The 12,173-nt window shown below is 43.8% G+C and overlaps 1 protein-coding gene across 6 annotated transcripts in view; it reads left to right on the top strand.

Moving 5' to 3' along the window:
* Window positions 1-12,173, top strand: part of LOC137431180 (protein arginine N-methyltransferase 3) — a 241,875-nt gene that overhangs the window by 58,884 nt on the left and 170,818 nt on the right. For all 6 annotated transcript variants that reach the window (XM_078781619.1, XM_078781621.1, XM_078781622.1 and 3 more), the window contains 2 exons: window positions 7,155-7,257; window positions 8,135-8,261. In XM_078781619.1, coding sequence (XP_078637745.1) covers window positions 7,155-7,257; window positions 8,135-8,261 — 230 coding nt within the window. The remainder of the gene's footprint in view (window positions 1-7,154; window positions 7,258-8,134; window positions 8,262-12,173) is intronic.

A 12,173-nucleotide genomic window follows, 5' to 3' on the forward strand; every position in this document is an offset into this window, starting at 1 on the left:
CCTTTTACAGGACTTGTTGGGAGCGCGCTTGGTAAACGGACTACTGTGATTTTGGAGAACTTGCAGCGAAAGCGTGTGCTGAAAGGACTTACTGGGAGAGCGCACATTTAAGAGAACTGTCCAGGACTGCTGCGATTTGGAGGATGGTGCGAAGGTCGACCTTAGGACGGTGCGGAGAGGACAGGACTTGCACAATTGGTGCTTGCGTACAGGACATTGGAGAGGGGGCGTTTGGCGCGAATCGTGCAACTATTACGTACTCCGCCAGGATACCAGCCTTCCCCCCGTGATATAATTGTGATTGTCCTTTCGCGTTACACTGTGAAGAGCTGCCTGCCGGGTTTTCCATCGCCTGGACCGGAGCCGGACTGGAGCCTGGACGCGCTGGTGACCATCAACCTGTTCCTCTGCAATCCCCGTGTGAGTGACTGTGTGTGAGACGGGCCCGTTTGTCCAGGGAATAAGCTAAGCCTGTAATTAAGACTGCCTTGTGTACTTCTCCTTCCTCTTTCTATCTTGTACATTTCTTTCGTTTCCTCTTCTTTCTGTACATTTGTAATAAATTGCCTTGTTCTTCCTGGTTTCCTCTTATCCGATCGCATCCGTCGTTTCTCTAATTGGGTAAGCCTGACACGATTCGGAACCGCTATAATCGGGTCGAGTCACCTATTAACAGCTCGGATCGCAGATTGCTATCCACTCGGCATATTCCATCAATATCCGTGGTTCGAGCGGGAGTTATTCCCTTGCTTTACGGTCGGTGGTAGTAATTAGGTAATAGGACTAAGAATCGACCAACTACCCTATTTACCACCGACCGAAAGGAACGTTATAACTTCCAGGACTCGCGTCGGCCAGATCAAAGACAAGGGGATTATAACCCCCCCTTGATAAGGGGAGAGCCAATATCGGAGATCCGTAACAATATATATATATATATACACACACGTGCACACATACACATACATACACATACACACACATGCACACACAGACAGACACACGTGCACACACAGACATACACACACATGTACACACACACACTCACATACACTTGCACACACACACACACACACACACACACACACACACACACACACACACACACACACACACACACACACACACACACACATGCATACACAGACAGACATGCACACACACACACATACATACACATACACACATATATATATATATATGCACACACACACACACACACACACACACACACACACACACACACACACACACACACACACACACACACACACATACACACATACACACATACACACATATACACACATACACACATACACACATACACGCTCACGCACACACACATACACACACATGCATAGTGCACATGCACATACACATGCACAGTGCACATACACACACACATGCACACACAGACACACACAAATTATTCCCCTCCTTTAGATTCTTCCTCAAATTTCCCAGTCTTTGATCAATTGCTCTAACTTTTATTATTGACTCGACATTTTTCAACCCATCACTTTCCCGCAGACATCTTCCATCTGCTTGGAAGTCAGCTCACAACATCCTCATCAGCCAGCCTATTCTTCATTTTTTTAATGGCTACAATTGTTCCCACGTTCTTGCTCATTTGGCATGGGGGAAGTTTGGCTTAAGTCTGTGACGAACCGGCTGGCCAGGCCTGACGTTCGAATATGGTTCGGGCAGGAATTTGCAATTTTGCCATGGTGCCATCAATAGCTCGCCTACTCTTCGTGAAGGACACCATAGGATCCTTAACGTCCAACTATTGCTGGCAGATGGGACGTCCAGCTTAATGTCCATCCAAGGGATGACACACACTGATGATTTGCCCTGCATGGAAAACATCAGGGTAATGGTTTATAGCTGGGTTGAGATTCAAACCTTGGTGGGAAAGCATAGAGGGGAATGTGCATACCTCTAGGTTCTGCAGTACAGTGTTTCCCAACTTTTTTCGCTATGTGGCCTAACTGGCTTTTGACCTGACACGTCATGGCCCAGTGGGGATCATAGCAATTTTTTGAAACCAAAGAAATGTCAATAAGAACCACAACTTAATTCAATTTAGTCTTTTATAGTATTTAATGGAACAATATTTCTCATTTGAACAATTTCTTTGTGAAATGAATTAATGCGAGTGAAGTAAAGCAAATTTATTTGTGACAAAGGGTCGTTCGAGAAATTTATAGAACAGAACATCAAGAAAATAAATTGAAAAGGCAAATGAACACTTCAGACTTCAATGCTTTTCCATATAAAACAAATATTTATTTTAAATTAAGAAATGAAACACTATTAACACATTGCAATAATAACCAGGAAAATAAAAAAATATTTGAAAACTCATCTCCAGGGTGCTTTGCTTGTGGGCTGTAACACAAAACATTGCAGTATCTGCTAATTGAAAAAAAACTCAAACCAGTTTAAGCTGAAGCTACTTTAATGAGAGATGTTCTCCTGAATTTTCTGCACCAGTTTCCAAATCCTAGGTTCTGTTGTAGAAAGGCACATCTAAGATCTGCCTCACATTCAAGGCGGTTCCGAGCTGCACCAACGTTGAGAAGCCTGATTCACAAAGATAAGTTATTGCAAAGGGCAGGGGTTTCCGAAGGCATTCCTTTGCAATGTTGGGGTAGCTTCCCATCATTTTTGGCCAAAACTCAGAGATAGAGGAAGCTTCAAAGACATCTCTGCATCCAGAATCATTTTGAAATTCAGTCAGTTCATCTTGCAGGTCATCCTGGACGTCACTGACTTTAACAAGAAAAGGATTCCTCATGAGCGCCAGTCCTTCTCTCCCAATTTCTGGAAAGTACTGGAGAAATTCTTCTCGGAGACAGCTGAGGTGTGTCACAACATCCTTTGCAACGCCAGGATCCAACAGCTCATTAATAGTGACTTCTGAAAGAGATTCGAACATGGTAAAGTTCCCTTCCTCAGCCTTTCGTTTCCAGTTTTCAAGGTTCTGTATAAATGCACTGAGTGTCAATGAACTCAATGATAGTTGTTCCCTTTCCTTGCAGCTTTAGATTCAGTCTGTTCAGTTGATAAAAAATATCCACAAGGTCTGCGAGGCGAAAGACCCACAGCTTTTCATGGAAGGAAGCTTCAAGTTTGTGCTTTTCTTGCATCTGTAGGAAACTCTGCATCTCTTCTCGGAGTTCAAACACTCATGCCACAACCTCTCCTTTTGATAGCCAATGCACCTTGGTGTAGTAAAGCAGTTTCTTATGCTCTGTATCCATTTCTGTGCACAATTGCTTGAACAGTCGGGAATTCAAAGCACTGCTTTTCACGTAGTTCACAATTTTGATGACTTGTTCAAGAACATACTGAAGATGAGATGAAAGGGGTTTTGAAGCAAGAGCTTGCCGATGAATCAGACAATGAACAGAAATGATGCCTGGAGATAGATTTCGAACAAGCGCTTGGAAGCCACTTTTTGCTCCGAGCATAGCTGGGGCGCCATCGGTGCACAGTCCACAGAGATTGTGCCAGTTCAGTTCCTCGTGGTCAAACAACTCTGTTACTTTTTCCATCACATCCACAGCTCTGGTATTTCTTTTGAGAGAACGGCAGAATAAGAATTCTTCCTTGACGGAATCACCCTTCACATACCGAACGAAGGCAAGAAGCTGGGAACAGGATGAAACATCTGTGGATTCATCCAACTGAATTGAGAACAATCCAAATGCAGCGTCTTTGATGTCAGCAATCACCTGTTCTTTTATGTCGCTAGACCAGTCAGCAATCCTCCTTTGAACCGTATTATTTGACAGAGAAATTTTGTTGAACTTTTTTTCAGCTTCTTCTCCAAGCAGAATCCTAGCCATCTTCAGAGCACATGGCTTGATCAGAGTCTCTCCGACTGTGTGAGGTTTCTTCTGTTGCGCAATGAGGAGGCTGATGGCATAAGAAGCCTCCGTAAGACGCTTGTTTTGCTGAAATAATGTTCCACTTTGATCCAAGCTCTGGCGCTTCACGTTCTCTTCCATTCGCTTGAAGAAGTCCACATCCTTATGCTGATGATGTGGATGAATCTTCTCCAAATGGAGCTTCAACTTCGATGGCCACAAAGATTGATTTCCGAGAACTTTCTGGCACAGGACGCATTGTCCCTTTAATTCTCCACGATCATGTAAGGATGTGAATCCAAACTTTATGCATTGCTCATCATATCCTAGTTTTGTCATTTCAGAAGGGTTTCTGGAAAAAAAAGGAAAAATTGAAAAAAACAAGACAAAAAATATGCAGGGAATAGTGGGTGGCTACCATTGGCTACCACCAACACACACAGAATTGAACTCTTGTTGTAGACCTTGTGCGTGAAAATATATTATTTGGGCAAATATTGGGCAGTCTCTGTGGCCCACCTGGAAAACGTGCTGTGGCCCACCAGTGGGCCATGGCCCACTGATTGGGAACCCATGCTTTAGGACATCCAGCGACCAATCTTCATCAGCCAACCTTGCTGCTTATATATGGTGGTAGAACAAAATCACTTGCGCTTTGCTTTGAAGCTCAGGAGTGTGTTCAGTCACCACATTTCTTGTAGAGCGCTCACCAAGTGGCTTAAATACTCAATCAAGCACTCCATTCAAAACCGTTGATGAGGAACAGCTTGCTTGGCAAGCGCTAGTTGGCTGCTTGGTAACTGAACACACCCCTGTTGTTTGCTTTGGTTTTAACCTCCATTTAAAATGATTGAAATGAAACATTTTCAGAAAATTTTGAATTATTCGCACTCAGATTTCAACATCACTGTAATGTTGTTGAACATTAGTTATATAAAGCCCCTGTCACACCTTGACGATTTAGCCAGCGTATGCCGACGTATCAAAATTGAGTGCTGGTGTGAGTCATACGCTGGCATAAGTCGACAAATTTTGTGCATGCACAAAATTTGTCGACGAGCTCGGCATACTACGACGTATGCCAGCGTGCTTCAGCGTGCTCTTAACGTATACAAAACTTACCCATAACGTATTCAACGTGTGCCAGCGTATTCGCCAAATTTTTCATACGTCAGCATACGCTGGCTAAAACGTCAAGGTGTGACAGCGGCTTAAGATAACGATTTGTAATATAGTACCGGATATCACCGAGGGCGCTATACGATGCACGTTTACATAGAGAGAATTGGGGTCTTCCCCCCACCTTGAACCCCCTACCCCAGATATGCTACCCTGGCAGAAACCATACTTGGGGAACCCCCGGGCAACATGCAAAATTTCCCTCTTTTATTTGAACACTTCTTCCTCTTCCCTTTATAGGGCTGAATGGAACCAAGCTTCTGCCCTGTGTTGAACATGATACTCCTCCCTCCACCCCTACCTTATTTATATCCTTCATCACACAATCTTCCCATCTCAACCGTGGTCTACCTCTTTTCCTCATACCTTGCTCCCTCAACCTATCTTTCCCCATCCGCACCGTGTCCAGCCCGTCTCAGCCCGCATTTCACCAATCTCCCCGTTGGACTCATCTGCCCAGCAATCTCCTTCTCAGTCCATCCATCCTCCTCCTATCCACCCTCTTCACTCCCACAACCCTCCTGACCCAGTTGTTCTCGCAAACTTGCAGCCTCTGATGTTGTCTCTCTGTCGGAGCCACTATCTCTAGACCGTAAAGACAGGCCAGTCTTACACAAGACACCAGAACTTTCCCTTTCAATGCCTTTGATTTTTCCCATCTGCCATCAATCCCTCCACCCTCCACCATGCATTCGCACCCACCCATCCTCCTCTGCATGTCTGCCTTCGAATTACCATCCCAGTCATTTTTTCCTCCCAGGGACTCAAACTCAGTTGCCTGCTTGATCTCCTTCCCTTCTCACCTGATATTAATTTCTTATCTGCTGCATGACCCATATTACCTCAGTCTTCTCCATACTCGTCTTCAATCCATGTTTCCACAATGCCTCCTTCCACTCCCCCAGTACCTCCCGTATCTCCCGCTTACTCTCCTCCACAACAGCCAGATCGTCCGCATACAATATCCTCCCCATACTACCCCTCATGTTCACCCTCCTGCTTACCAGCTCCATCACAATGATAAACATGAGTGGGCTGAGAGCTTCACTGACTCAAACCGATATTCACACTGAACTCCCCCAACATCCGAGAACCGACTAAAGCTCTTCCCCTTGCTCCCTCATGCATCCCTTCCACCAACCTAATTTGTGCATCCGGGACTCACATCCGTCTCAGTATCACTATCTCTCTGTTAAATTTGTACGAATCACTAAAAATAAGCAGGAAATTATATGGGTCATTGTTTTTAAAATTCAAGTTGACGTCATTGGTCTACAAATGACCATAGATGAGCCGGCATTGACAGGAATGGCAAGTGTGAGTACCTTGGACATCAATATAGTTTGTACATATATCGTCATCGACCAGATTAATGCTCTCCCCTCACTGTAGGTTGTGCCATTCTTTTACCATACCACCACTTCTACCTGATCAGGAGACTGTGCGTGGACTTCAAGACCACAAGCATGACCTCCGAGGACGTCGTAAAAATGTTTAATCAGATTTGAGTCCACAGATCCTGCAGGCCTGTCCATGTGACTGGTTTTGTGGTTATGAAGTGCAGCTTTGACATGCACGTGGTGTAGATTGGCAGTGTCATCAATCAATATGAAGTTATGAACTTGGGGTAAAGGGATGCCTTCAGGTGGCATGATCTCATCCCTGCATCTGACATCGGTCATAACATAATCGCTTCTTTCGCCAAACTTGAATGCCAATCCATAAACTCACACTGCCTGACCCCCTCACCTGCCCCCCACCCTTTCCCTGGCCTTTGTAAACTGATCATGGTGCCCACCATTAGCAAATCAGTCCCCATCTTATCTCCAGACTGTTCCACCTCCATGGTTTATGTCTAGGTAGAATGTAGATATGCCAGTGAAAAGAACATTATGTCCATGATTCACTTTCCATTTGTAATGCTACCCAACGCATGCACTGCTGCTCATTGTGCTGTATCTTTTCACTGGCATTAGGAATGCGGAGCTTTAAAAAAAAATCCTTTTAAAAGTTTAAACTTTCCTGAACGTCATGTGAGTTTTACACTTCTTCCTCCACCTTGACAAAACTTTCAAAATCCCGATTGTCTCTTGCCAGGCCCCTCGCCCTGAGGAGCTAAAATGTGAAGTCGCATCTCGGCCCTGGGAATCTGAGGAATTTTTGTTGCCAGCACAAGTGAACGACGGACTTCTGCAGTATGGTTTGTGCTTCTTCATCATCCCCTCAACTGCACTTGTTTGAGCATCATGGAGGTTCTTGGGAATTGTGTATGACATTACTGTTTTAGCATCAGAACTTGGTTTTCTTGATCCATGTACAGTATTTAAAAAAACAAAAACCCAATGTTCATGGGAGAACTAGGTTAAGATTACGTTGAGTGATCCTCCCCCCGATCTCCCCTCCGCCACATTACTCAGGCCGTACTGAAAGCAACTTGCTTGCATGAGTACACGTGTAGAATTATTTAATTGATATGCTCTCCTTTATCCAATTCCTACTTACTGGTGCTTGCTTGAAAACAATTCTGAATCCTATTTTGAAACTTTGAATTTTGAGATCTTGATTATTTCAAAAAAACAAATTTTTCAAACTTTTTTTTCAAAAGATTTTTTGAACAAATGAAAAAAAGAAGAAAAAAACGCAAATGATGAATTGCGAAAGATGATGGGAATATTGCCTGTGATTGATGCTGTGAAGAGGAACAGGTTGAGATGGTTTGGTCATGTGTTGAGGAAGGATGAAAGTGACTGGTTGAGAAGAGTGATGGAAATGAATGTAGAAGGAAGTAGAAGACGGGGAAGACCGAGAAAGACTTGGCTAAAGATGGTGGAATAAGAAATGGGGGCAAGGGGGTTAACAAGGAGAGATGCAGAAAATAGGGCAAAATGGAGAAGATTGTCATGGGGACCGCAAGGCTAACCCCCCGCTCTAGCAGGGGAAATGGCCTTAAAATGCCTGTTGTTGTTGTTGTTGTTGTTGTTGTTGTTGTTGTTGTTGTTGTTGTTTATTTAAAGAGAAAACCGTTTATTAGCATTATCCTATTGTTTGGTGCATGCATTCAACTGTTTTCCACTCAGACGTCGAGTCATTACTGGAGCACTTGGAAGCTTGTGGAACTGATGGGAAAATGGAGACTGCCGAGGAGAAAGTCACGAGAGCCGAGGAGAAGCTTTCTAGTGCTGTGTCGGATTTGGAGCGGATGAGGTCGGCAGCATGACGGATGAAGATAATGGTTATATAATTACAATAAATAAAAGCTCCATAGTAATTATCCTTCAAGATTTTGGAACTGTCTTCCACTTTCCCTGAATTTGGTCTATTATTAGCCTGATTTCTCAATGTTTCATTCCTTTAAAACATACTGTTTCATACCGACTCAAATGCAAGTTGAAAATGTGATGTTTTAGATTTTTTCTTTTTTTGTTACATGTTATACATGGTCTCGGCTCATGGAAGAGGTAGGACACAGAACAAAACAGGACAGGACACAACATAGCAAAGCGAACAGCAGGAGAAAGGGGAAACACCATTAGTAGCAATAGGGAAACGACAGAGACGGACAAACAAGGGATGCAGTTAACGATGTTCGTTATTCATGGATATATTTTATTCTCAAATTAGACTTTTTTTCTGATTCCCACTAGTAGTGCAGGCCCATATGTCATAACAATATTGTTTGTGTTTTTTGTTTGTTAAAATTGATTTAGCAATGGATTCTGCTTCAGAATATTATAGAGATGTAAAAAAAATAGGGTTCCATTTTTTCTTTTACGTCTAATAGGTAGTAATTCGAAGAAATCCAAGATGGCCGCCATAAAATTTGGAAAATACACTTTTGTGCATATCTTTGTATCTAGATATCATATAAACATGAATAATATGTCCTTTTATATGTTTTCAGACCCAAGGAAGCCATTTCTGCCATTGTTTTTACAGAAAAATGCAAGGAAAATAAAATAGTGGACATATACCAGCCAAAGTGGGGTCGGCCGGCATGAAATCGGTTAATTAAGTTTCCACCATCTAGTTAAGGTCTGGTTTTGACTGTGTTGACGAAATGTGAATCTGAATAGTAGTATCTATCTTTGCAGGACCGACGACAGTTCAAGAGTGTCTAGAAAATTACACCTACCTTCAAGATGAGTGACTCACCACCCAGGAAGATTGAGAAGTCAGTAGATTTCGGACTTTGTTTTGTATGCCAAATGGCCATAGGGCAAACAGACTATACAACCTTTGTAACGAAACCAAAACTCTCCTCTGTCGAGAAACTGATGGCAGGTGCTGAGGAACAGTACACGTATGGTGAAACAAAGTTTGCATCATTGAATAGACGTTTGCAATATTCCTCTGCTGAAGAATTGCTCGCAAAAGGTCTCCGCTACCATAAAGCTTGTTACAAAGATGTTACCAATAAGATGCACATTGATCGAGCAAAGGCTAGGTTTGAGAAAGGAACAACATCAGGCAGTGCCGCAGAAATCCGACTGAAAAAGAGAGGACGACCAAGTTCTAGTGATCTAGGGGAAAGCACGTCAACATCCAGAAGGTGTTCCCGAGAACAGACATTTGACGCGCTCAGATGTGTCATATGCCAGGAAGACAGAGGAAGTGAACTACACAATGTGTCAACAAAGAACATGGGACTCCAGATCAGAAACATTGGCCAAGAAACAAGTAATGACAATCTGAAAGTGAGACTGAACAGTGTCATAAGTTCGCCTGACCCATTGCAAGCAATGGCTGAGGACATGAAATATCATTTACCATGTGTAGTTAAGGCCAAACGTGCTATAGTTAAGACGGAAAAACAAACAGAAACAACCAATGTTAACTTTGGTCAGGTGTTATCAGACCTTGAACTCATTGAAATTGTTGAAACTGCGTTGAATGATACTACTGAAAATGCTGTGCTGAATATGAATGAAATTCATGTAACCTATGTCAATTTACTTAAGGAGCACGACTTTCCGGTCTCAGACAACCATAGTTATAAGCCATACCTGAAACAATTGATCCTAGACAACATTGCCGATGTTCATTTCAGCCGGCCCTCAAACAAAACAAAGCCAGAGCAGATTCTTTCCACAAAGCTCAAAGACCACATGATATCAAGCACAATTACAGCAGACAGCATCAAAGACGATTTTAAAGTACTTTTGCGAGCTGCGAAAATATTGAGGAAAGACATCGCATCTTCCCCAGCATGGAAATTTAATGGAACCTTTGCTGATTACAAGCCACCCCCGATGCTCAACATCTTCTGCAAGCATGCAGTCATGGGAACAAGGAAAGTAGGAAATAGCAACAGGGAGGACTCCATTGGTGTGAGTGCATCATTGTTGGCGCAGCACTTTGTCGGTGCTTATAAATCTGACCGACAGGTATCGTACGAACCAAGAAGCGAGGATGGATCATTCAAACAACGATTTGAAACTCCATTGAGTGTGGGCTTAGCTCTCGACATACACAAAAACACACGATCCAAGGCGCTTGTAGAGAAACTTGCACATCTGGACCTCGCCATCTCCTACAAAAAGGTCATGGAGATTGAGACCAGCATTGCCAACTCCGTACTGAAGCAAATGGAGTCCACCGGAGGCATCTGTCTACCACCATGGTTGGTTCAGGACACGTTCGTCTGGTTTGCCATGGACAACATCGATTTTCTAGAGTCAACTCCTTGCGGGATGAATACCCTTCATGGTACAGCAATTGCGATCTACCAGCCTGTATCACCGGAGAAATCACCCATGATACCACCAATTGAACTTGACCGGTCATCAAAAGCTCAAACGATACATGATGCAGTTGGCTGTAAAACGTTGACCTGCAAGAAGCCAGCACCCGAGAAGAGAAAGAGCGACTGCAAGCTGCTCACATCAAAACCCGAGACAGACAAGAACAAGAAAACCGATATGACCTGGATGATTGGATGCCTGAACTTCGAGGAAGAAGGAGAAGTTGACGTCAAACTCACAGCTCCGGGGACGTGGGGAGCCTTCAATTCCTTGCTATCTTCGTCCAGTGAGAAGACCAATGTTGCTCTCGTTCCTCCGTTGATAAGGTCGCCTCCTACAGACTATGATACACTGTACACGGGTCTGATGAGAGCTCACAACATCACAACTCGTGTTATGGGGAGTGAGGCAATCACAGTCATGACTCTCGATTTGCAGCTATACGACCTGGCGATGAAGCTGTGGGTGGAACGCGAGGACATCAGGAAGCAATTCCTCTTCCGACCTGGTGAGCTACATGTTGTGTTTTGGGCCTTAGCTGCATTAGGAAAATACGTGGAAGGGAGTGGAATTGATCAGGCATGGGTCGAGGCTGGACTTTTCTCGCCAACCACAGTGAGCCAAATACTAAATGGGAGGCACTTGTATCGAGCTCTGGAGGCACACATGGTAACACTGATCGCTTTGTACAACCTGTACTTCCAGAGATTCCTGGCAATGGAACCTGAAGAAAGGGCCTATCTGAACGAGTCATCTGTTCGTCTGGGAGAGGCATATCAGAGAGACATCAGCGGGAGCATGGAGCCAGAGAAGAATCTATACGACATTCTCAAAAAAACATTGGCCATGATGGAGTCCAGAGATATGACCAAAAAACTGGAACAATTTGAGGTCAGCACAAACAAGATACAGCGCTTCATCCTGAACTACATGAAACAGTTTGAGACTATCCTTCTGTTCATTAGAAGTACAAGACAACGTGATCTGCTGCTGCATATGGAGAGCATCGAGTCTCTCACGAAGTACTTCTTCGCTCACGATCATCTAAACTATGCTCGGTTGCTCCCTCTCTACATTTCAACAATGCAGGAGACTGAAAAGCAGCACCCAGAACTGTGGAGGGAATTCATGAAAGGGAACTTCTGTGTGACAAAAGGATTGGCAGGCTTCACATCAATAGCCCCAGACCATGGCATTGAGCAAGAAAACCGTACACTGAAGGTGATTGGAGGAATCGTAGGGATAACTCAAAATGAGAAGGCGCTTGACAAGTTCTTCCTCATTGCACCTGAGCTGTCAAAGTCACTGCACGAGTTTGCGGAGGGATATGGTCTTGGTGAAAACCAGAGCAGAAAACAACACCACGAAATCACGG

This window comes from Myxine glutinosa, chromosome 7, assembly GCF_964187855.1.
Source record: "Myxine glutinosa chromosome 7, kmMyxGlut1.1, whole genome shotgun sequence".
Classification (NCBI taxonomy): Eukaryota; Metazoa; Chordata; class Myxini; order Myxiniformes; family Myxinidae; genus Myxine; species Myxine glutinosa.